The sequence below is a fragment of the Protobothrops mucrosquamatus genome, unplaced genomic scaffold, assembly GCF_001527695.2.
Source record: "Protobothrops mucrosquamatus isolate PMUCROS unplaced genomic scaffold, P.Mucros_1.0 scaffold66, whole genome shotgun sequence".
In the NCBI taxonomy this organism is placed as follows: Eukaryota; Metazoa; Chordata; class Lepidosauria; order Squamata; family Viperidae; genus Protobothrops; species Protobothrops mucrosquamatus.
This window is the reverse complement of record NW_015386444.1, coordinates 547,177-573,817: the sequence shown is the minus strand read 5'-3', so window position 1 is coordinate 573,817 and position 26,641 is coordinate 547,177. Positions and strand designations below refer to the sequence as shown.

Genomic DNA, 26,641 nt, shown 5'->3' with positions numbered 1-26,641 from the left:
AAGCCCCAGAAGGCGAGACAAGAAACAATGGGTGAAAACTAATCAAGGAGATATGTGCGTCTTATGGTCAGGTGCGTCTTATAGAGCGAAAAATACGGTATCTACTAAAACAGATCTGTAAGCAGATAAGACCAGAGAATTCTATTATATGGGCAAGTGTATTGTCTTAATTAGTATATTTTGAAAGAAAGCCTTCAGAGCCATACAGTACTCCAAAATTAAAAAAAAATCTATTAAGAAAATGATAAATAATTAGAAATGAACTTAAAAACTAAATAGATACAAAAAAAATCTAGAGACTACTTCAGTAAAAACTATTAACTGTAAGAAAGACTTTTCTTGTGATTCTTTGGATAGATGCAGAAAGCCATGAAGTATAGAGATCAAGAAGAAATATAAATGAAATATAAATAATAAATAATTATTTGGAAGCCTAGATAATGCTACCTGAGCAAATTATATCTGTATTTCTATAAGAATGAAATCCAGTTATTAGCATAATATACAGATAGTCCTCAACTTACAACAGTTCGCTTAGTGATCGTTTGAAGTTACAACGGCACTTGAAAAAGTGACTTATGACCATTTTTCACACTTATGACCACTGCAGCATCCCTATGATCATGTAATTTACATTTGGATGCTTGACAACTGATTCACATTTATGATGGTTGCAGTGTCCCAGGGTCATGTGATCTTTTGCAACCTTCTGACAAGCAAAGACAATGAGGAAACCAGATTCACTTAATAACTGTACTACTAATTTAACAACTGCAGTGATTCAGTTAACAAATGTAGTGAGAAAAGTCTTAAAAATGGGGCAAAACATGCTTAATAAATGTCTCATTTAGCAACATAAATTTTGTGGTCAATTGTGGTTGTTAGATGAGGACTACCTGTATGCATAATTTTAATGATTTGGGCTAATTTTAAACATTTCATCAAATTTAATAGGTAGGGGGGGGGGAAAACTTACCCCTGTTGGCTTATATATTATGTTGTCCCCACTAAATCGTTCTGGTTTGGAAACAGACCTAAGGATTAAAATAATTTTGTTCTTACTATTCTAGGATACAAAACAAGAAAATAAATACTGGAATAGCAACAAATATTTAGTCATTGGCTGAACTCAGATATCATGCTAAAGTATCATTTATTTTAGCCATCATTTATTAGCTAAGGCAAATAAATTTAATTGCTTTTCTACCCTGCACAAGGATATATTTATTAAAACAACACATCCTCATTTGATTATCACTCTAAGTGCTAACTGCAGTGAACAGACCAGCTAATTAAGTTTAAAACACAGCAATGGCACTTAGACTTATATATTGCTTCTTAGTGCTTTACAGCCCTTTCTAAACGGTTTACAAAGTCAGCATATTGCCTCCAACAATCTAGGTCCTCATTTTACCAACCTTGGAAGGATGGAAGGCTGAGTCAACCTTGAGTTGTTCAGAATCAAACTTCTGGAGTGAGCAGTGAGTTAGCCTGAAATACTGCATTCTAACCACTGCGCCACCAGACCACCACAAACATAGGGGCTCCTCAATTTCTCTGCCTCCTAGGCCGATTTTCCAAGGTTGAATGTGTATAAGGAAGATACAGATAATAGTACTAGGGCTGCTGTTTTATGGAGAGACTAGTTTCAAGACCAAATTTGAAAAATATATTTTTTAAAATTGTTTTCATACCATTGTTAAAGAAAGGATGCTAATATAAAACTTTCTGGAATCATGTGTTAATTCATAAGGATAAAAGTTATATTTTCAATAAGTAATATACTTCTATTTAACCTATTGCAATTCATACATTTAAAAAGCTTACCCAAATGCAGCTAGGAAGACACAGTCATCATGCAAAACATTTGCTACTCTTTCAAAGTTCCTGTAATTATCAGAGTCTTTTTGTTCAAAATAGCCAATAATGTTTCTTTTACTGCGCTGTAACACATAAAACATACATAACACTAACTCGCCCTTTAAAAAATTAGTATTTTCATTAATTCTATAGTTCTTTAAACAGAACAGATGATGTCTATTAGAATCAAATGTAATATTAGCAAAAAATCATAGTCCAGGATCTCAAGTACACCCTTGTAACAAAAAATGTGCAGAGAATCTTGAAGGTATTAATCTTATTAATAATAGTTATTTTATCCATTTTGATTAAGAACCTATATTTTCATCAAAATAATGTTTTACGTGTGCCTGTGTAGAAGATATCCATTTTCATTTATGAAGATTAAAAGGGCTAAACAGAACTTTTTTGAAAATGCTAACAAGCTGAGGAGATGGTTAGCATATAGACTGAAAAAAGAAAAAGAGAAAAAACTGATAAATAAGCTGCAAGATCCCAAAGGTGAATTACAGTTTCAAAATGATACAATTAAAAAATTATTAAAGACTATTATGAGATACTTTATAGTGCAGAGGAAATTCCAAAAGAAAAAATACGGCAGTATTTAAAAAAAGCAGACTTACCAAAAATTTTAGAGAATATTCAAAATATCTTAAATGGAAAAATATCAATGATGGAGATTATAGAGGCTATAAAAAAGCAAAAAAATGATAAAACTCCAGGTCCAGATGGATACACCTGCAGAGTTTTATAAATTATTACAAGACATACTAAGTCCTATTTTTGATCAAATTTATACGTACAGACCAAAATGGTTTTCTACCTAAAAGACAGATAAAAAATAATTTAAGAATGATTCTTGATGTGTTAGAGTACTATGAAACTCATCCAGGGAAGCAGATGGCTTTAATATTCCTTGATGCACAGAAAGCATTTGACAATGTAAACTGGCAATTCATGTTCCAGCAAGTAGTGGAAATGGATTTTGGAGAAAACTTTATAAATGTAATTAAAATAATTTACTGTAAACAAACAGCCAAAATAATTGTAAATGGAGATTTTACAGAAAACTTTAACATTAAAAATGGTACAAGACAGGGATGCCCACTATCTCCATTATTATTTATACGAACACTGGAAGTATTGAACAGAAACATCAGACAAGATATAGAAATTAAAGGACTGGAGATAAAAGATGAAAAATATAAACTACAAGCATTTGCAGATGACTTGGTTTTTATATTGGACAAGCACTAAACTTATGGAGAAAACTGAAAAATTTGAAGAAGTGGCAGGATTGAAAATAAACAGAGAAAAGACTAAAGGGCTAACAAAGAATCTAACGGAAAAACAAAAAAATCAACTAGCAAAAAAACCCCAAATCTTCAAATAGTTAAAAAAGTTAAATATTTGGGAATTTACCTAACAGCAAGATGTGTAACAATAAAAGAAGATAACTATGCAAGACTGCTAAAACAAATAAAACTGGACCTGGAAAAGTGAAAAAACCTACAACTTTCAATGCTGGGGAGAACAGCAACAGTGAAAAATAAATATCTTACCCCAAATACTCTTTTTATTTCAACGATTCCTGTAAGGCTGGGAAAAGTCTTTTTTGATTAATTGAATACAACAATACTGAAATTTATCTGGCAAGGAAAAAAAGCTAGAATTAGACTGAAAATGCTACAAGAAGTGAAAGAAAATGGAGGATTTGGACTGCCCGATTGGATGTTATACTACCAAGCAACTATTTTAACATGTCTTAAAGAATGAATAATGCTTAGAGATAAAAGACTATTATACCTAGAGGGGCATGGCCCACAAATTGATTGGCACACGTTTCTGTGGTATGGGAAGAATAAAATACATAGATATTTTCAAAACTGCTTTATAAGAAATGCACTTCTTATATAAATTTTACATTAAGATACCTGGATGGCTTTCAACGATGGAAGCTTTTGCTTACCAAATTTAATTAATTACGATAAAGTTGTGACCTATAAAGATATCTTGGACAATAAAGGAAAATTGAAAGACAGACAAGATTTACAAGAACAAGGTATTGATCTATCATGGTGACCATATTTGCAAATCAAAACGAGATATGAAAAAGATGTTAAAATAATGGGATTTTATAAAGAACAGAGAGAATTTGACCAGATACCGTTAAAACAGATGAAAAGTTGATTAAGAAACTCTATAAATAACTGTTAAACTTAAAGATGAAGGAAGAACAAGTAAAAGAAACAATGATAATATGGGCAAAGAACTTTGGATATAATATAGAATTAGAAGACTGGCAAATATTATGGGAAAGAAATGTCAAATTAACTAAAGCAGTGGCATATAAAGAAAACTTATTTAAAATGTTTTACAGATGGCATATGACACCAGTGAGATTAGCAAAAATGTTTAAAAATACTTCAAATAAGTGTTGGAAATGCAAACAAAGACCAGGTACTTATTACCATATCTGGTGGACATGCCCTAAAGCAAAAAGATTTTGGTTAAAAATACATTTTTGGTTGAAGAAAATAACTAAAAAACAAATAGAGTTTAAGCCAGAATTATTTTTGTTAGCAAATTATGAGAAAGATTGTATATATTTAATTTTACACGTACTAACTGCAGCAAGAATTGTATTTGCCCAACAGTGGAAAAATGAAAATTTACCAACTAAAAGAAGAATTAAGAAAATTTTAGAGTGTGCAGAAATGGATAGATTGACTTTAAAGATAAAAGAGAAAGAAGACTCAGTGTATTTTAGAACATGGGGTAATGTCTGTCAATGGCTAGAAAAACGAGTTAGAGAGAAAGGAATGTGATATGTAACTTCGAATATATATTAGCAAGGAGACTATCGAGTGATTAACATATTGTTGATGATAATTAGCTATTGTCTATTATTTTTTGTTAAACACATGAACCCCGACATGATGCTGTTTGCTAAATATTGAGAATGTTATTGAAAAAATCCTAACCCCAACCCTAATCCTAACCTTAACCCAGGGGTAGGCAACCTCGGCTCTTTTATGACTCATGGACTTCAACTCCCAAAATGGCTCAGGAATTCTGGGAGTTGAAGTCCATGAGTCATAAAAGAGCCGAGGTTGCCTACCCCTGCCCTAACCCAAATCCCAACCCCAATCCCAACCCCACCTCATTCCTAATCATATAAAAACTAATAAAACATATATATATAAAAGATAAAAGAGTGACTATAGAATTTATACAACAGTAGATAAATGTCTATCCAAATATATTTTTGGGTTTGAAACACACATAAACTTCAAGATTCTCTGCATATCTATTCACATTTACAGGAGCCCATGATAAGATTATAATGACTGTTTATTAAAGGTATACCTCATTTCTTTAGGAATCAGGACGGCAAGTCATATTTAATACTCCTTTTATTTTTTCCTCATGGGAGAGGAGATTGGTTGGATAGAGAGGGAGTGATTGAGGTTATCTTTGATCGCTGATGGTAGACTTAAATCTGGCTCACCTCTGTCTTAATCCAGTCCCTTGTCCACTTTGCCATGGTGGCTGTCCCCATCCATGACTATAATAATTTGGAAATTTTAGCACTACAAATTATATGACTAATAAGTTTGCTTTCATGGCAACATAAATCACATAACTAAAATTATTCTACAACATTTGCAATGCTACCAAGGAAGATATTAAAATTAACATTAATTTTAAATACATTTTAAAAGTTTAAAATATTAAAAGTATTATAACAGAGGTTATAAGATTTCTAAACAGTCTTCAACTAAATGAGAAAATAAATATAATTTGCTAAGCAGCAAACATACATTTTCCAATTTATATATGGCAATCAACATACACTTTTATGCATACAACTCACATCAAGAGAGTTAATTTCTTCCAAGCTTAGTATTTCTCTAATTGGATTGCTTTTCTGTTGCCGGATATAATCTGCTATTGCTGTCACTGATCTTTGACCTCGATACTCTCTCTTCATCATCATCCCATTCCGGAACAACTTCAAGGTTGGGTACTTACTTATCCTATACCTTTGAGCTATGTCAGCTGAAAAACAATTATGAAGTATTTGAAAACATGTATATTCAAATGTTATATACAATTTAAAAGGAATTAAAATTACATTTCTCATCTTTTAAGAAAGATAATGGCAGAAGTATTTAAAGTTTGTTCCTTTAACCCCATTTATTTACAAACAATGAGTCTGTTAAAACCTGTTTTTTGTACAGTGCATACTTTTTCTTCATGGTCACTTCAAAACTCATTCATTCCTATTTTTTAATTGTTTGCTTGAACTATAAACAAAATAATGGTTAATAAGATGCACTAGTCAAAGCATACCTCCAGGCATTGATCCCAATACCAAAATAATAATGTGCCTTTTGCCAATTATGGAAAGTGAAGACTTGTAAGGAGTCCTTGGTATTTTCTGAGCTTGACATTTTCTTGTAGACATTTCATTACCCAAACCAATCATCAGTGTTCTAAAGTAGCATACACAAAGGATATTACTTGGATTTCCTCCTCATACATCAAGAACATTTTGAGACAACCCCAGTAAAGTTAGCTCCAGTCTTCCTCTTATAAGACCACTGATAGGGCATTAAGAAACAGAGTTAAAGGTTTTACTTATTTTACAAAGCATTATAATAAAGTTCATTGGATAAAGAACTCCTTTAGAGCAGTATTTCCCAATATTTTTTGTCTTGTAACCACTTTCTGATCTTATTTTTCCCCTGTGGCCCCGTTAAGGTCCCATTATCAAATACATATAAGGGACAGTAACTGGTGTTTTTTCTAGTGTCAACAAAATAGTATTTGTAGTATAATATAGTAGTAGTCCTCAAAATATAACTGGTTGCTTAACTACCGTTTGAAATTACAATGGCCTTTGAAATGGATCTTTATGGCCCATAAGGCATTTCTAGGGTTTTGTCTATTACTGCAGTTATGTGATTGTTATCTAGGTGCTTGGCAACTTGTTCACACTTATTGCCAAGTTTCCAGTTGCCAAGCACCCTGCACTCATATGATTGCCATTTGCAGTCTTCTCTGCCAACTTTCTCACAAAATCCATGGAGAAGCAGGCAGGAAAAGTTGCAAGCTACTGCCATCTTCTGTCAGGGAAACTCAGCTCCAGAATAACAGAGTTGGAAGAAACCTTGGAGGTCTTCTACTCCAGGGGTCCCCAATCCCTGGTCTGTGGACCGGCACCGGGCCGTGGCATGCCAGAAACCAGGCTGTGCAAACAAGCAAAGCCCCATCTGCAGGATGCAGGCACAGTACATGAAACCATGCCCCCTCCAGTCCACAGAAAAATCTCACTCTACGGAACCGGTCCCTGGTGCTCAAAAGGTTGGGGACCTCTGTTGTAGTCCAACACCCTGCTCAAGCAGAACCTATAACATTCTGGACAAATGGCTGTCCAATCTCTTCTCACTATCATGAAATTTCTCCTTAGTTCTAGGTTGCTTCTCTCCTTGATTAGTTTTCATCCATTGTTTCTTGTCCTGCCTTCTGGTACTTTGAAAAATAAGTTGGACCTCAAGAATCAATGATTTGAAGGACTTGTGGAAAATATATTACAATGGCTTCAAGGATGGCTAGCTAGAGACCTCCATAACACAATCTTGCAGATTTTCTTAAGGTGTCCAGACAACTCTCACTTCCATGTTGAAGAGCAAGCAGAAGCATGTTCTTATATGTCCTTTTGCTTCTTTCAATAAACATCCATTCCTCACAAAAGAGAACATACCTTTCTACCAATTACCTTTCTATCAACACAATTATGTCCTAAAATTTCCTGATTTCTCCATCTTTAATAATAGAAATCCATCTTACATATCTAATTTTTCCTGTCCCCAGTATTCCTGTAAAACATAATTTATCTTGGTCTTTTATTATATTTCCAGGTTCTTATTCTTACTGCAGCTGCATCACACAATCTATCTAACATTCACTACAAAACATTCTGATTCTCAACCAAACCACAGCATTATTTGCATTTGGTATCTCAATTAACACACTCTCAATATCACTATTGGCATTCCTTAAATATTTATCCATAAATATATCAAACAACCAAGGAAAGAGGCGTTGTCTTACCTGAACGCCTTTTCTCAGCATGATGATGGATAATCCACAGATTGGGTTTCCTGAAGTCCCTTCTACCCAATTAGACTAAGACTGAGAGATAGCCACGCCTCTTGCTGGGTCACGTTTACCCAGTTCCGACGAAGGTGAAGCAACAGACAAAGCCAGACGCGTTGGTTTCCAGACTCCTGCCACAGTGCCCAGTAATCAGTAAAGGGCGGGAGTGGATTATCCATCATCATGCTGAGAAAAGGCGTTCAGGTAATACTCTACGGCCAAAGGCAGCACCAGCAGAGACAAAGCTATCAATTTTATAGTGACGGATAAATGGGGAAGGCGACGACCAGGTCGCTGCCCTACAGAAGTCGCCTATGGGCGCCTGAGTGGCCCAGGCCGCAGAGGTGCAGCACTACGAGTAGAGTGAGCCGTGATACGTGAAGGAATGGCTAAAGACTGCGATTGGTATGTCTTGGCAATACAAGCCTTAATCCACCTGGCAATAGTGGAAGAAGAAACCCTGAGCCCCATAGAGGCAGGATTGAAAGAGAGGAAAAGTGCCTCTGACCTACGGAAAGAAACAGTCCTTTTAATGTAAATGCATAGCGCCCTGTGAACATCCAAGGTGTGCCATCTGCGTTCCAAGTCACAAGATGGACTAGGGCAGAAACTCAGCAACACCACCTCCTGTGACCGGTGAAACAAAGAGTTCACCTTAGGAATGAAGATGGGATTCAATCGTAGGATCACGCAGTCGGGCCGAAATAGGCAGAGATCCTCCTTGACTGAGAGGGCGGCCAATTCAGATATGCGCCTGGCCGAGGTCACTGCCACTAAAAAGGCCACCTTCATAGATAAGAGATTGAGATCACAGGAACGAAGTGGTTTGAAAGGCGACCCGGTAAGGGCCTGCAAAACTCTCGAAAGATCCCAAGAGGGGTACCGATGAACCGTTGGAGGTCTAGTATTAATTGCTCCCTTTATGAAAGAACGGATCACTGGACGGTGTGCAAGTGAGGAAGAGTCGTCACAAGAAAGAACCATGGCCAAAGCCGCAACTTGTCTCCTGATATACTAGGAGACAGACCCTTATCCATCCCATCCAGTAAAAACTGTAGCACCTGAGGCACCATGAGAGATGACAACTGGACATGATGCTTGGACATCCAAGATATAAAACTCTTCCAAGTAGAGTCATAAACTCTATTAGTTGACGGGCGTCTAGACGCTTGGATCATATCAATGACCCTTGGAGGATAAGCTTCCTCAATCAGACATCTCCGCTCAAGCACCATACGGCTAACTGTAGCCATTGAGGGTTGGGATGCCAGAGCGCCCCTTGACTGAGTGCTATTCGGTCCGGGGGTATCTTCCATGGAACCGATACTGACAGGCTCATGAGATCGGCGAACCACGGGCACCTCGGCCAATGAGGGGCTATGAGGACAACCTCCACCTTCTCTTACAGAATCTTGCGGATGACGGCCGGAAGTAGAGGGAGCAGAGGAAAGGCGTAAAGAAGTCCCCGGGGCCACGGAATGCACAGGGCATCTACCCCCTCTGACCCCGGGGACGGAAAACGGGAGAAAAACCTTGGAAGTTGGGAGTTCGCTGCCGAGGCGAATAAGTCTAGAACCGGGTGGCCTACCCTGTGAGGTATTGCTAGGAACAGTGCTGGATCCAGTCGCCACTCTGAATGATCCACTGTCGCCCTGCTGAGAGTGTCCGCCTGCTGGTTGATTGCCCCCGAGATGTGATCCGCCTTTATCAAGGACAGAATGGCCTCTGCCCAAGAGCAGAGCAGTCTGGCTTCCATCATCAGAGAACTCGACCTAGTGCCTCCTTGACGGTTCACATGGGCTTTGGCCACTATGTTGTCAGTGAGGACGAGAACATGCTGGCCTCTCACCTTGTGACTGAAGTGACACAACGCCAGGTGAATTGCCCTGAGCTCCAGCCAATTTATATTGTGTTTCAAATCCTCCTTGGACCATCTCCCCTGGGCTATCTGAGACTGGAGGTGAGCCCCCCAGCCGAAGAGACGTGTCTGTGGTGAGCACGATCTGTGACGGCTCTCTGAACTTCGAGCCCTTGTTGATGGCCCGAGAACTCCACCATCGAAGTGAACTCGATACCAGAGGAGTCAACCTCACTTGCCTGTTGGAGGATGTTAATTTTCGCCTCTGAAAGGGGAGGAGGAACCACTGAAGGGCTCTTGAATGTAGTCTGGTCCAAGGTACGATGGCGATGCAAGAGATCATCTTGCCTAAGAGCTGGGAGAGAGTGAGAAGCGGAACTGTCCTGGTGCGTTGCACCTGGCAGACAAGGTCCCTGAGACTGGCTATGCGGTCTGGCGACAGGTAGACCATGCAGCGTGTTGTATCTATCACTGCTCCCAGATGAAGGAGCCGTGTGGATGGAATCAGTTGACTTTTGAGAAAATTCACCAAGAATCCGTGGTTCTGGAGCACCTCTATTGTACGGGTTACCTCTGACCTCGCACCCTGGACCGACATTGATTGGATGAGGATGTCATCCAGGTAACACTGGATCCGAATGGAATCCAGTCTGAGGTGAGCTGCCAGAACCGACAAGATCTTTGTGAATACCCTCGGGGCGGATGAAAGGCCAAACGGAAGCGCTCTGTATTGATAGTGATAAGATCTGTAGCAGAATCTGAGAAAGCTGCGATGTGATGGAAAAATTGGGATATGTAGGTACGCCTCCGTGAGGTCGATGGACGTCAGGAGGTCGTTCCTTCTTATGCTGGCCAAAATGGATTGCAGGTAAGAATTTAACCTTTTTAGGTCCAGAATGCCCTCCATCCTCCCGAGGTCTTTGGAACTATAAAGAGGATTGAGTAAAAGCCTCACCCCCTCTGATCGGGAGGAACCGGTTCTACCGCTTTTATTTTGATAAGATGGGAAATGGCCTCCTTCATGAGGGCCCGTTTTGACGGATTTGAAGGTGTTGGACAAGAAATGAATCGGTTTGCCGGTTTTGAGAGAAACTCCAAGGTCAGGCCATTGGTGACGGTGGACAAGACCCAGGCGTCGGTGGTAATGTTCCCACAGTTCTGAGAGAACAGGGAGAACAGACCGCCTATTCCTCTGATAGGGACGGCCCCCCGCGCCTCGAAAGGGCTGCTTAGACTGCTGTTGTTGCCTGGGCTTGGGTCCAAAACGTTCTGTTTGACGGTCCGATCTTGGAGGAAATGAATGTGTGGGTTGTGACCAGTTAGAACCCTGGGTATTGCCCCGGAACCCCTGACGACGATAAAAGGGAGCAGACTTCCTATCCGATCGCCTGGCCTGGTGAGCAAGTACCTTTTTCTTATCCTTGTTTTCTATCAAGTATGGCTCCAGGGCTTCCCCAAACAATTTTCCGCCCGAGTAAGAAGCGGTGGCCAAACGCCCTTTGGATTTTAGATCCGCCCGCCATTGCTTCAGCCAAAGCAGTCACCTGGTAGAAACATTGGCTGCTATCGCTCTGGCTGAAAATCGGGCGGCATGCAATGTGGCATCAGCCGTGTATTCCACCGCCGCTAATAACTTTCCCAATGTCTGATGGGCGCGTACCTGATCCTGTGGGATCATGCCCTGAAGCTCCCAGAGCCAGGTGATAGAAGATCATGAGAAGAAAGAGGCTGATGTGGAAGCCTTTACCGCCCACCCTGATGCTTGATGAGCCCTTCTTAGTGCGAACTCAATTTCCTCTCCTCCGGTCCTAACGCCTCCGCCATATCTCCAGCGATAGTGGAGTTTGAAAAAATGGGAGTAAGGGATGTGTCCACAGTTGGGACCTCCAGGAGGTTGGTTAAGGATGGCACCATGCTAAACAGCTTTTTGTCAGAGGACCATGGGACAGGAGAAGCCCCAAGATTGGACCACTGTTTTTTTACTGTGTTGGCAAAGAATGGAGGACAAGGAATATGTCTTTGAGTCACTGTGGGCTCAGCAAACAGAAGATTTGAAGACTGACTGGTGGAAGGGGTGGGTTGTGGGTCTGGTTCTGGGGCGATCTGGGATGTGGCTGTGGCATTGGCTAGAATGGTCTTGAATAGAGTGGGATCAAAGAGGCCTACAAAAGGGGAGGGCTCCTGAGGAGCATCCTCATCGTCTGATAGAGCTGTCCCCCGTGATTCATCAATTTCCGAATAAGAATCCCCACTCTGTGAGGATTGATTGGAAGTAATGGAATAAGCGTAATCAGGGGTCGTGGACCGACGCTGGGAGGGTGTCGGGGTTTGGGATTTCTGTAGGGATGAGAGACTCTCTAATACCTGCGTGAGCATGGATTGTAGTTGCTCCGGCGCAATCGTCTGTGACGATTCAGGACGGAGACCAGCGGCCGTGGGTGTGAACGTGGCCGATGGAGTAGGATGAGGATTAAGCGGGGGAGCCCCCCAGCTTGGACTAGGATTAGATATCATGGGACTAATGGGTCGAGATTGAGACCCACCCTCCGGAGACCATGGCCTATGAACCTGTGCAATTGTGATTACCTGAGGGCTGAAAGGAGAAGTCTCAGAAGTCTCAGATGCAGCTTGCACATGTTGTGATGGAGCTGTCTTTTGAGCCCTGGATATCTGCCTCTCTAGGGCCTGATGTCTCCTAGCGGCCTCCTTTTCCGCCGTCTTGGATGGCGCTTTTCTGGATAAGGCCTTTGCTTTTGCTTTGACTTTGTCGGCTGCCTCCGCTTTTGGAGATTTGCGTCTCCTTTTACTTGGAGGACTGGTGGGTGCCAGAACCAGTTGAGGCTGCTTGTCTTCAGCCATCGCTTGTGTACCCTTCAGCGCAAGTCTGAGAATGGGTCTAAGAAAGTAGGAAGTAAGGTCTTAAGTTGAAAAACAGTAGAAAACTGGTGAAACCAGTATGGCTCTTGGCACAGTAGGTAAGACCTGAAAAACCCTTCAGCACAAATCTGAGAATGGGTTGTACCAGGTAGTAAAGACTGGAAAACCAGTATGGACTCCTTGCAAAAGAGCTAGGCCTGAGACCCTTCAGCACAAGTCTGAGAATGGCTTGCACCAGGCAGTAAAGGCTGGAAAACCAGTATGGACTCCTTGCAAAAGAGCTAGGCCTGAGACCCTTCAGCACAAGTCTGAGAATGGGTTGTACCAGGTAGTAAAGACTGGAAAACCAGTATGGACTCCTTGCAAAAGAGCTAGGCCTGAGACCCTTCAGCACAAGTCTGAGAATGGCTTGCACCAGGCAGTAAAGGCTGGAAAACCAGTATGGACTCCTTGCAAAAGAGCTAGGCCTGAGACCCTTCAGCACAAGTCTGAGAATGGCTTGCACCAGGCAGTAAAGGCTGGAAAACCAGTATGGACTCCTTGCAAAAGAGCTAGGCCTGAGACCCTTCAGCACAAGTCTGAGAATGGGTCTAAGAAAGTAGGAAGTAAGGTCTTAAGGTGAAAAACAGTAGAAAACTGGTAAAACCAGTATGGTTCTTGGCACAGTAGGTAAGACCTGAAAAACCCTTCAGCACAAGTCTGAGAATGGGTTGTACCAGGTAGTAAAGACTGGAAAACCAGTATGGACTCCTTGCAAAAGAGCTAGGCCTGAGACCCTTCAGCACAAGTCTGAGAATGGGTTGTACCAGGTAGTAAAGACTGGAAAACCAGTATGGACTCCTTGCAAAAGAGCTAGGCCTGAGACCCTTCAGCACAAGTCTGAGAATGGGTTGTACCAGGCAGTAAAGGCTGGAAAATCAATATGGACACCTTTCAAAGGAACTAGGCCTGAGACCCTTCAGAACAAATCTGAGAATGGGTCTAGAACAGGCTAGGAGCTGAGGCCCGGTGTGGGACTGCAGAGACTGGTGAGACCAGTATGTGAGCTCCTTGCAAAAAAACTGTGAAACACAGTATATGATAAATAGGTTCTTAGTAGGCAGCAGAGGTGAGAGAATCCAACTTCCAATGAAAGACAAGTTAATTATACTGTTGCAATAAATTGCCAGAGGCAATGACAAGTGGATGTGGCTGGGGAAAAAAGCTAGGAGATTGTCTCCACTAGTTCTGCCCTCCCCAGAAATGGGGGGGGGACTGTTCCAGCCACTCGGTAAGACCAGAAAGGTTAATTTAGCCTTAAATCTCTCTTTTGTTACTGACAAAAGAAGTTGAGAAAATAAACTACGCAATAAGTTTTTTCCCCCAAAATGGCGAACGCCAGCCACGTGGTGATCAACCTATGGCCCTAACGCCGGCCCTGCAGTGCAGGCCTCGAAACCAAAATGGCGAACGCCAGCCACGTGACTCCCCACAATGCAAGGGAGCAAAGAGCCGATCAGAAGGCTCCATGGTTCTGCAAGCCTTGCAAATAAAGTGAAACAGGCCCCCCTTGAGGCCTCAGCAGTCCAGGACGAACTGCAGATGCCCTGGGCCTCCGCGGAGAGCCGCCGACCAGCTGGATCAAACGGAAGGCTCCGCAACTCCCCAAAGCCCTGAAAAGCAAAAGGTAAACAAAGAAACCTCGTGCTGAGGCTACAGGCTTCCCAAAAGTCCTGAGCACTCAACCAGAAAAATAACACAAGCCTCGTGGTGAGGTTGCAACAACCGGGGAATGTAAACAAAAAGGAATCGGAGGGGAGGGGAGGATCCGAGGGAGGAAAGCACAGGAAAAATACAGTGTTTTGAAGAGAAATTAAAGGGGAAAGGAAAGATAATCCATGGATAGGAATAAGGGAAAACAATTTTTTTAATAAAACCTGAGTCTGGAGAGAAGCACCAACATGTCTTGTCTGGATAAAGACTAAGACGGAACTGGGTAAACGTGACCCAGCAAGAGGCGTGGCTATCTCTCAGTCTTAGTCTAATTGGGTAGAAGGGACTTCAGGAAACCCAATCTGTGGATTATCCATCCTCATGCTGGAGAACATCATATATCCTCATCTTATTCCCATCTCAATAAGGAATCATTTGCCAAGCATTTTATTTATTCTCATGCATGCTTTACTTCAATCATATTGCCTTGAGCACCTACCCTTCAGACTTGCACAAAGCAATCCATAATTCAAACCTAATTAATTCTTCATACATTTATAAGGCCATGGATGTGATAAAAAGCAAAAGTATAAGCTGTAAGGTAACAGCGCTCGTGACGTCATGCTGGCTATATGAATGTGGAAATATCTTCCGACAGTGCTGGCTCAATGGCCTTGAAACGGAGATAAACACTGTCCCTTATAGTCGGCAACGACTGGCAGAGTAAAATCTGCAGGGAATCCTTTTATTGATCTTATCGATAAACCAATTTCTGTTTCCTTGAAACTGTGTTTTGGTCTCCATTTCAAATATATACTCGAGAAATTCTCCTTCAATATAAAAAAATGTGTAAGCTTTCTACAAAATCAAGCTAATTGAGAAAAGAATGATGAATTGACACATTACTATAAATACCATTCTTTGTGACCACCAAGCCTCTGGCTTCATACAATTTAATTTTTTCTTTTTAAAATGGTTATAGTACACTGCTTAACAAAGTACCAAACTTTGCTGATCTATTTATCCAGAGCAAAATAAATTTGAGAGAAAACTGGAGGAATATGTTTTATAGATGGTATACAACTCTGTCAAAGATTGCAAAGTATGACAAGGTATAAAACGATAAATGTTGGAAATGATACAACAAAGAAGGAACATTTTATCATATAGTAGTTATACAAAATAGTCAAAAGTAGTGGAACAAAAATAATCAAAACATCCAAAACATTCTGAAAATATAATCTGAATTAAAACCACAAATATTTTATTAGGTATGATTCCAATGTACATAAATGAAAATAATCACAATTTATTAAAATATATGCTGACAGTAGCGAAAATTAATCTGGCACAACAGAAGGCAACCCTTGAGATGCTAAAACTGGAAAAATACCCGACAATGGAAAACTTAACTGAAATTATTCCCTTTTATACAATATATTAGACGTTAAGGTACCTAAGACACTTAGAAAAAGAGAAGGTACTTAAAATAATTAAAATTATCGAAATAGAAATAAGCAGCCATCACAGATGCCAAAAACATAATACAAAAATATGCTATTAGCAATTAGCAGTTATGAGTGGGAGTGGAATGTACTGCATTGTTGTAGGCAACCTCAGTGAAAGGGAGTAAATCCGACCAATTCTCTTGTTGATAATTAATAAAGCACCTAAGATATTGTTCTAGAACCAAGTTCAGATGTTCCGTCCCACCATTTGTCTGGGGATGATGGGAAGATGATAACCCTTGACTAGAATCCAAAAGATCTAGAAAAGCTCTCCAGAACTTTGAAGTGAATTGGATCCCTCAATCTGAAATAATCTGATGTGGGACACCATGGAAATGGTAGATGTGAAGGATTTCCGGTGACGTCACTGTGGCTAGACCCGGGGGAAAAAACGCTCCGTTCCCCGGGTCCAAATTTCTTCTGATGGTGGGCCCTTTTGGGCCGAATGCCACCCCAAAGAGGTGGCCAGTGAAGGGCGAATCTTTGAGAACCACGGGCCGGCGGCAGCCGACCTGTTGAAGACAAAGCAGCCCCTGGAATCTCCAGAACAAAGGCAACTACGATCATGCGATCCGCCATTAACAGCTGTTCGTCGAAGACGGAGAAACAGCACTGACTGATAGCAAGCAACTGAGCCAGGTGAGAACAGGCTCTGCTTTCCTGCTCAAGGTGGATTTTTTCTTTTTCTTTTTAATACCCTGTATTTAGTCCAAGCGTGAAGCCTTTAGGGAGGGGGTGGAGTTTTTCCTCTTCCCCCCTCCTGCATATAAGCGGCAATTTAAGCTACTTTTATTTTGAAAACTAAATCTTCAATACGGTTAAAACTGTTTAAGTTTTAATAGAAATTTGGGAAACTTGCCCCTTTAAAGACTCTTTTTTTGTTACAATTCAGAAAAGCCATCGTAATTGTCTATTTTTAAAACTTTACAAACTCTCCTTTTTTATTCTTCATTTTGGACTGCCTCTTTTTTTTTTTTTACTCAAGTGCCAGGAAATGGATACATTGTAGTTCTCGCTCCCTTCGTCTGATGTTTATTCAGACTAGGAACTTGGCTCTACGCCCACACACTTGGCTGTATGCCCAGACATCCTTATCTGACCTTGAAAGCAGCTGAGAGGGGCTTCCTTTTTTTTCTTCTGTTTTTCTCTTTGATCTACTCTGCATGCACAGCACAGACTATTTCGCCTATATATATGATATTTGGTGTCATTTTTTTTCCCTTGGATTAGAAACAACTTGTTAGGAAGAACTGATTATTAAGGAACCTTTCTTTTTTGTTCCTTTTTTTGTGGCTTTTTGCCTTTGAGTACAAGTTGGTGGACTATAAATTGGATATATATTTTTCTTTATTGTCTTTTTTCTTTTTCCTTTTTTACTTATTCTCATTTTTTTATTTTTTTCCTTTGCTGGCTTTTCTCTTGGATATTTTTTGATCCTCTTTTTTTAATGGAATTATTTTTTCCTTTTTATTATTTTTTCCTGACTCCCCCTCCTAGCAATAGGAGTTTATTGGATTACAATTGGCCATTGGGCCTCCTGGTGGATTATAACATAACATAGCAACCTAACGCTGAGCACTTCAAACCTGACTAAACTTGGGAGAAACGGGTCTTCTGCGCGACCTCCGCCAGTCCAGTCTACCAAAAATCAATTACTATAGCGTTACAACAAGAAAAAATGGAAGCTCAACAAAAGGACACTCAGGCAATATTGCAGGCAATTGCAGCCCAGGCGGCGTCTTCGACTAAAAACTATGAAGATTTGAAAAAGGATCGACAAAAATTATGAAGATTTGAAAAATGATTTTGCCAATATGAATAAAAAAATTGAAAACTTCCAACAGATAACCAACAAAGGTTCCAAAAGATAGAAGATAAATCTGTGGAAATGGATCAAAAACTAGAATCCATACAAGAGGAGAACCAAAGACTGGCCCAAACAAATGCGGAATTGGAAGATTCTCTCGCGGTGATAGTGATGGAAAGAGCATCATACTTCTTAAGATTTCAAAACATAATAGAAGAAAAGGATGAGAATCTGTCAGAATTGATAGTTGAGTTACTTGCAGACCTTTTAAGGAATCAGAAAGGCCCAAATGGAAGGAGAAATAGATCAGATCTTCAGGGTCAACTCAAGTTATGCCAGAAGAAATAGAGTTCCCAGGGAAGTCCATGTTAGATTCCTTAAAAGATCTATGCGAGATGAGATTTTGAGAATAGTAAGAGCTCAACCGTTAAAATACAAAGAAAAAGAAATACTAGTGCTCAAGCAAATCCCCAGAAGGATAAGAGAGGCTCGAAGAGAATACCAGTTTTTAACCAGAAAATTGATTAACAATGGAGTGAATTTTAGATAGTTGGTTCCAGAAGGGATATTAATTTTCTGGGACTCGAAAAGATACAGATTGGATACCCCACTTAAAGCAGCAGAATTTTTTTGACAAGCATAGATCCTTTTTGGAAAAAGGGATCCAGAACCTAAGAAACAAGAAGAGACGGGTGCTGTAGGAGCGTCTGAAGAACTAGAGGAGGAAGAAGTTAAAAAGAATCCGTCTTTGAGTACACATAGATTGTTATGATTACGAAACCATTCATCATTATTTAAAGCATTTGAATTCCAGCAGTAAGGTTTTATTTTCTGGTTCTTTTGCTCTAGCTTGAGCCCTGGTAGTGACCGGGGCAGCTAGTTGATGAGGCTGCCCTGGTAGTGACCGGGGCAGCTGGTTGATGAGGTTTAGTTATCTCAGGCTTCTTACTGTTGTATTAAGGTAGTCTTGATAGGGCATCAGCTAAAAAATTCTTCCCCCTGGCAAGTAATGGATCATGAAATTAAATCTGTGAAAATGCTGCGACCATCTTGCTTGTTATGGGGAAAGCTTCCTGGGTGTTTTCATAGCCTCTAGGTTTTTATGATCAGTCCATACCTGGAATAATACTTTATGTCTCTCAAGAAAATGCCTCCAAGTAAAGCCCACCATACTGCATAGGCTTTCCCCCCCCCCCATGCTGCCCATCTCTGTTCAGTGTCTGATAGTTTCTTAGAGGTGTATGCACAAGGTTGTAACCTCCCTTCCTTATTCCTTTGTAAGAGAACAGCCCCCACAGCCACATCACTGGCATCAGCTTGAATGATGAATTGCTGGTCTGGGTCTGGATGCTTCAGGACTAGCTCCATGGATTCTCAAACGCTGCTTGACATTCACCTGTCCATTTTTGTGGCTGGCTAGTTTTTGGTTTATCCCCCCTTTTGGTTTTTAACAGATTGGTGATAGGGAGGACAATCTGAGCAAACAATGGAATAAATTGTCTATAGAAATTGGCAAACCCCAGAAAACTTTGGAGTTGTTTCCTGGTACTTGGGGTAGCCCGATGCAGCACTGCCTTCACCTTTCCTGGATCTATCTCTATCCCTTAATGGGATATGCGATACCCCACGTAATCAATATGCTCTTTGTGGAATTCACATTTAGATAACTTGGTGAACAGTTTTGCAGAGCGTAATTTTTTCAAAATAGTTCTGACCAATTTAATGTGTTCATCTTTCATTTCAGTGTAGATGAGGACATCATCCAGGTAGACCAGAACCCCTTTATACAGGTGCTCCCTCATACATCATTTATCAATTGCATAAAGATGGCAGGCGCCCCCTGCAGTCCAAATGGGAGTACTTTGAATTGGAAACATCCTAATGGGCAGTTAAAAGTCATTTTCCATTCATCTCCCTTTCTAATCCTTATGCAGTAGTAAACTTCCCTCAGGTCCAGTTTTGAGAAGATTTTCCCTTTTGACAGGTGTGCTAACATATCTTTCATTAAAGATAGGGGGTACATGTTCTCCACACACAGTGTTGAGACTTTATAGTCTACACAGAGACGAAGAGATCCATCTTTCTTTTCCCTAAACATAACTGGGGCAGCTACTCGAGGTTTAGCTGGTTCAATAAAATCCCGTTGAAAATTTTTCCTTATAAATTTTTCCAGTTCATTCAGTTCTCTAGGAACCATTGAGTACATTTTTGGTTTTGGTAGCTTCGCTCCTGGGATGATTTCAATAGCACAGTCTGTGGGGCAGTGAGGGTGGAGTTCATCTGCCTTCTGCTCAATGAACGCCTCAGCTAAATCTCGGTATTCCATTCGAAGGCTTTGCAGCTCTGACTCATTAAGAGCAGAGGCAAATTCACAACGTAATCCACATCTCCCACCAGTTTCTTTAGCTATGGGAAGGGCTTCCTCATCTGCAAATTTGAGTTGCCCCTCCCTCCAATTAACCACAGGATTCCATTTCTTTAGCCATGCCAGCCCCAGGACTAACAGCCACTCCATTCCAGGAGCCATAATGAAAGGCAAAGTCTCTATGTGGTTCCCTAGGTTGATGCATAAGGGTCTGGTGACAAAACTAGCAGGCACCCCTCCCACAACGGATCCATCCAGTTGGCAAAACATAATGGGAGTCTTTAATCTCCTGAGAGGTATTCCCATTTTCCCCACCAGTTCTGGGCTCACCATGCATTGGGTACACCCTGAGTCCAAAAGGGCAGTTCGATCCCCTCTCTTAGCAGGCGTCTTGCTGCGGCAATCAGCGGTGCAATGCCCCTCCTTTCCACACTTAAAACATGCTGTGCTGTGAGGCAGAGGGGGGGAGTGGCTCTTGCAGAGTCTCCTCGCTTCTCTGGCTGCGGCTTAAAACTTTGCCTCACCGGGCGGTGTAGGTGTTTGCGATGGTCAATTTCCACCCCCTCAGCTAGCAGGCACCAGTTGTAAAGTCGCCCCGGGGCTCCCCAAGCATTATACAGCTCCTCATTAAGCCCGTCCTAGAAACAGCTCACCAGGATCTCCTCTGGCCAATGAAGGTGGCTGACCAGTTCTCTGAATTCTTCAGTGTATTCAGCGACGGGTCTTCTTCCTTGCTTCACGGTCTTTATGCGCTCCAGGCTTTCTTGTCTGCCAGCCGGTCTTCAAAACACCTATGGAGCGTAGCCATAAAATGTTTGAAGTTTCTCAGCTCGGGAGCATTGCAATTGTAAAGAGTCACCATCCAATCGGCCGCCGCCCCTTCTAGTGCCAAAGTGACCTCACGTACCTTCTCTACATCTGTGGGCAGGGTTCTCTGATAGATTTGCATGTAGATGTATACCTGCACCAGGAAATACCCCAGCCTTTTGGGGTCTCCATCAAACTTTGCCCCGATTGGGATTGGTTTCACTTCTGCTGGCTGGTGGGTGTCTGGCCCTGGTGGCTTATAGTGGGCGCCTTCGAGATTGTGCTGCAGCTTGGGCTCCAGCAGCTGCTGCCTCTCGAGTCTCCGACTCTCCCTCTTCGGATTCCTCCTCCTCCAACTCTTCTTCTGATTCGTGGCCCCCTTTCATTCGTATTTTAAAGTCATTGAGGGTTTTCTTCACATACTCCATTATAGCTTCCATAGATCCCAGTTTGGGTTCTTCTTTTTCTGCATCTTTGTCTGGGAGGGCAGGCTCTGGATTCTTCTTCTTGGCTTTTTTCTTACCCCCCCCCCCGGGTTAAGGTGACTTTCAGGGCTTTCTCCTCCCAGCATTCCTTTTTCCAACTCTGAATGACCATCTGGCTCAATCTTCTTCACCAGGTGGTCCAGCTGCTTCCAGGTCCCTGGAGAGGCTTTCACTGGCTTCATGGCTGAGGAGGTCTTCAGCCCATTGCGCTGCCTGGAGCTCCTCCATCAAAAATTTGTCGTTACCAACATAATCCCCCATGCACCCCCTCCCCCAAACAGAATAGCAGGCCACAAAAGAATAGAAGAAAAAGAGAGTAGGCAAGGGGTTTTGGGTCTGACAGATCCATCTTGATGTACATATCTCCCACCTTCTGTCTTTGCAGCTGCTGCAGTTGGGACAGGATAGGCGGCTGCACGGCCGCATGGCACATCTGGTGGGTCAGATCACGTACCTACCCCCACATTTCTGCCTCCACTTGCTACAGGTGCTGCCACTGCACCTGCTGCTTGGAAGGCCGGAGGCAGAGGTGCAGGGGGAAGGCACATGATCTGGCCTGCCGGATGCACTGGGTGGCCGCCTACCCCGTCTCAGCCATGGCGGCCTTAAAGCAGAAGATGGGATGGAGAAGGTGCATCCAGCGAGCTGGATCATGTGCCTCCCATCCTCCTGCACCTCTGCCTCTGCCTGCTGCCACCGCCGCACCTACTGCTTGGAGGGCTGGCCTGGTGGTCGCAGCGAGCTGCAGAGCCCTAAGTGTGCCAGCCAAGGGGCCAGTGGGCTGTGGCTGCTGCCGGACAGAGTCTGCCCCTGCACACTCTGCATGCACCGGCGAGGCAAAGGAGGTGGTTGGGCAGGGGTGGTGCCATGCCATGGCCCCTGCGCACTTGACCCTGCCGTTCAACCTTGTCCTCCAGCGAGCACCCCAGGAGCTCAATGGCTGGACTGAGCGCCTGCCACCCAAGGCCCCAGGCAGCCCACACTGCCATCCGCACAGCCCGAGGTCAGTAAGGCTCCTCCGATGGATCAGGCCCTGGTGCCCACCCTGGTCCCAACCCCCTCCACTGGAGACCCCTGGATCCACCCCAGCCCCCCTGACATGAGCAATGTTGAGCTGGTTATGTCCATTCTGGCCATACCCATTCAGTTGGCACAACCACCCCGGCCATGCCTCCCTGCGGGCAACCACAATGCTGATGCGGCCCTCAATGAAATCGAGTTTGACACCCCTGGGCTATAGCAAAAGTAAAGCTAGATCTGAGTATCCCTATGCAAAGTTTGCACTTTTTCCTTTCCCTAGTCCTCCCCCCCTTGGTCATCAGTGTCCAATAGTATTCCTTTTTGATGTTTTGAGAACTGCTTTGAGGTTTGGTGCCTCTTGATGTAGTTTCGCATTTTGTTCCCAGGCCGTGCATCCTTGGTGGCTGGTTTATTCTGGTTTGACACCTCTGGTTCTTATCAGCTTGTCTCCCTACCTCCTTTTGTCTTCTCCATTCCCATGCCAGATTCTTATTTCCCCAAATTCCTTCCCCCTCCCTTGAAATTTAAGGCAGGATGCCAGTGAAGAAGCTGAAGATGGCAACGACATTCAGCCCACTTTGATAATACTTTAGTCCTGTAGAGAACAAGAGAAAAGAAAAATAATTGAAAGTGAACCTATTTATAATTCAATGGAGTTTATCTAGGTACTTGTCATGGAATTTTCAGAGAGATTTAGGGGCTCAAATATGTTGGGTGTCTACCCATTCTTTTTCTGAAAGTGGAAAGTCTCTCCACGCTACTAGATACTGAACTTTTCCTCTGTGCTTATGAGAATCCAAAATTTCTTTTACTTCAAAGTGATGTTCTCCTTCAATTAGAATGGCAGTTGGTTGTGGTTTCATTGCAGGAAATAGGGGAGAGGTAATTGCTGGTTTCAATAGGTTGCAGTGGAAGACCGGGTGAACAAGTCTAAGCATTTTTGATAGGTCCAACTGAACTGCTACTGAATTGATGAGTTTGTTAATTGGGAAAGGGCCAACATATTTGGGCCTAGTTTTTTCTACAGTTGCCTAGATGCAAATATTTGGTGGAGAGGTAGAAGTGTCATTCATATTAAAAGGTTTGTTTTGGCTTGGTTCGTTTCTTGTCAGCATATTTTTTTAAGATTCCCTTGCTTCCTCTAATGCCCTGCAGACAACCGGCCAGATGCTTTGAAGTTCCACAATCCACTTTGCTAGTGATGTAGTTTGTGCTTTTTCCTGGGGAAATTTTTGTATGGCTACAATGTCCTGAGCCATAGCGACCTTGAAAGGAGTGAACCTGGTGCTACTATGCATTGCGTTATTGTAAGCTACCTTGGAAAATTGGAGCAGGTTTGCCCAGTTGTCTCGGTTATAATTAATGTAGCATGTCAGGTATTGTTCTAAGACTGCATTCATGCATTTGCACAACCCCATTCATTTGTGGATGATGGAAGGAGCTAAGTCCTGGAGCGGTGCCCATCAATTTTAAAAACTTCTGCAAAAATTGTGAAGTGAAGTAATTCTGCAGTCAGAAATGATTCATTCAGGGGCTCTGTGGAGTTAGTAAACATGTTGTACGAATAGTTTGGCAAGTGTGCATGCCAAAGTGATTTTGGAGCATGACACAAAATGTACCTGTTTGGAGAAGAGGCTGGTGACCACCCAAATTACTGTATTTCCTGAACTCTCCCGTTATTCCACTATAAAGTCCTCAGAGATCGCCTTCCAGGGCGCTTGGGGCTTTGACACTGTCTGAAAGAGTGCTTAGGGTTTTCTCTGGACATCTTTTAGTCAAGCAGCAGATGGGGCAACTGGCCACATAGGGTTCAATGTCTTTTTTTCAAAGAAGTCCACCAGAATTGGCATTTAACTAAGTGTAGGGTTTTTACAAAGCCAAAATGCCCTGCCATTTTCGAGTCATGACCTTTTTGGGAGGGATCATGGTATGTTGGTTCTCTGGGACATATAATTTGGGCCCCAGCCGGGCTAAATCATCTCACATGGTGCAATTGGCTTGGTGTTGTTGGAACCATTTGTCCTTTTCTAATTTAATCTTCAGAGATGTGAGCAATTCATCTGGCATTTGGGGTTTTTCTTCTCTTGTGCTCTGGTGATGGCTGGGGCTGCCAACTGTTGGGAGGAGATGACTGGTCTAATGACTTCAACCTTAGACATATTGTAATGGGACAGACTTAAAAAAAATCAGCTAAATTTTTTTCCCTCCTGGGAGATAGCAGAGTGTGAAATTGAAATGATTGAAATATTGAGCCCAGTGGATCTGCTTTGGGGAGAGCCTCCTTGGGATTTTTAAGGCTTCCATGTTTCTGTGGTCCATCCATACTTCAAAGGGGGTTTTACTCCCTTCAAGAAAGGGTCTCCAGGTTAGAAGGGCCCATTGCACAACATATGCTTCTTTTTTCCAGACCGCCCACCTCCTCTGACAATTTCTTGGAAGTGTATGCATATGATTGTAGAACCTCCTGGTTGTTTTTCTGAAGTAATATAGCCCCTACTGCCACATCATTGGTATCTGCCTGGATGACAAATGGGGCATTTGGATCAGGGTGTTTCAACATGGGTTAAGCTGCAAACAGGCACTTGAGTTTTTCAAATGTTGCTTGGCATTCCTTTGACCATTTTAAGGGTTGGCTGGGCTTGGGTCTCTCCCCCCCCTTTTGTCTTAAGTAGTTTGGTGATGGGTGAACCATGGGATGAATTGGAGATAAAAAATTGCAAACCTCAGGAAACTCTGGTGTTGCTTTTGGATGCATGGGCATGCCCATTCCAGCACCATCCAAACCTTCTCAAGGTCCATCTCCACTCCTTCATAGGAGGTGAAGTTTATGGAATTTGCACTTAGAAAGTTTGGCATATACAGTTTCTTTAACATCACTCTAACTTCACGTGTTCTGCCACAGTTTTGGTCATCCAGATTAACTAAGATCCCTTTATATAGGTGTTCATGCAGGACCTCATTAATTAGTTTCATGAAGACTGTGAGGGGACCCTGCAGCCCAAAGGGAAGGACGCAACATTAAAAGCATCCTAGGGGGCAATTAAATGCAGTTTCCCACCCATTCCTCTCCTTTATCTGCACTCTATAGTACGCCCCTCACAGGATTCCACTTCAGAAACCACTCCAGTCCCAATATAAGGGGCCTATCCATGCACAGTGCCACAATGATGCTTGGAGTCTCCTCATGAGGCCCCATTTTCATTTCAATAGGTTTGGTGACAAATGTCATGGGGGGGGGCTTCCTACTAAGCCATCCAATTGGCAAAATGCCACCAGCATCTTTAGTTCTCTGAGCTGTAGTCCCTGTCTTTTCACTAAGCTAGGACTGACCAAACACCAGATACAGCTCAATAGGGAAATTAGGGTCTCCCTATGCCCCAAAGAAGGCATCACAGTTCTAGTGAGATGAGTACAGGCATCACTGGACAACTTGCCAATGGGCCGTCACTGTAGCTCTTGCACTTTTCCTTTTCCCCGGCCCTCCCCCCTTGATTAGTATTCTTTTTTGATGTCTTGAGAATTGCTTTGAGATTTGGTGTCTCTCAATGTAGTTTCACATTCTGTTCCCAAGTCCTGTGTCCTTGGAGCTAGCTTATTTCAGTTTGACACCTCTGGTTCTTGTCAGCTTGTCTCCCTCCCACTTTTGTTTTCCCAGTTCCCATGCCAGATTCTTACTTCTCCAAATTCCTTCCCTCTTCTCTTGCAATTTATGGCAGGATGCGGTGCAGCGAAAAAGCTGAAGATAGCAGTCCTGATAATTAATTTCTTTTTTGTTTCTGATTTATTGTTGTTTGCTTTACTCAATTAATCAAAAATAAAACTGGGAAGGGGGAAGAGGGAGAAAATAACACTGTTGAATGATTTCAGTCCATTTATTTTCAGTGGTATGTTTTCGTAGATTTTCACAGGTACAGGTATGCAGGTCTTGGCGTATTCGGGTCTTTTCCCATGTAAGATTGAGAGTATCTAGCTTCCGGTTTGAGACGTCGACTTCGTCAGAGGCTTCCTTTGAAGTCTCCCTCCCGGGGCTGCGTTAGAGCCGTGCCGACAGCATAAATCAGCTGTCGGGCGGCTTGAAACTCACCTCCTGGGCTAAAGGAGGTGGGGGAGCCGCTCCGGATAGGTGTTGAGCTCCCCAAGTTCCTTGAGGAATTTGGGTGAGAGCCCCGCCAGAGTCCGGAGCTATCTCCGCACCCC

At 42.4% G+C, this 26,641-nt stretch overlaps 1 protein-coding gene across 1 annotated transcript in view; it reads right to left on the bottom strand.

The window, feature by feature from the left end:
- ERP44 (endoplasmic reticulum protein 44) overlaps positions 1–26,641 on the bottom strand; it is a 150,569-nt gene that overhangs the window by 17,662 nt on the left and 106,266 nt on the right. Inside the window, exons 5-7 of the mRNA XM_015812071.1 lie at positions 5,738–5,922; positions 1,828–1,943; positions 977–1,034 (exon numbers count right to left, since the gene is read on the bottom strand). Coding sequence (XP_015667557.1) covers positions 977–1,034; positions 1,828–1,943; positions 5,738–5,922 — 359 coding nt within the window. The remainder of the gene's footprint in view (positions 1–976; positions 1,035–1,827; positions 1,944–5,737; positions 5,923–26,641) is intronic.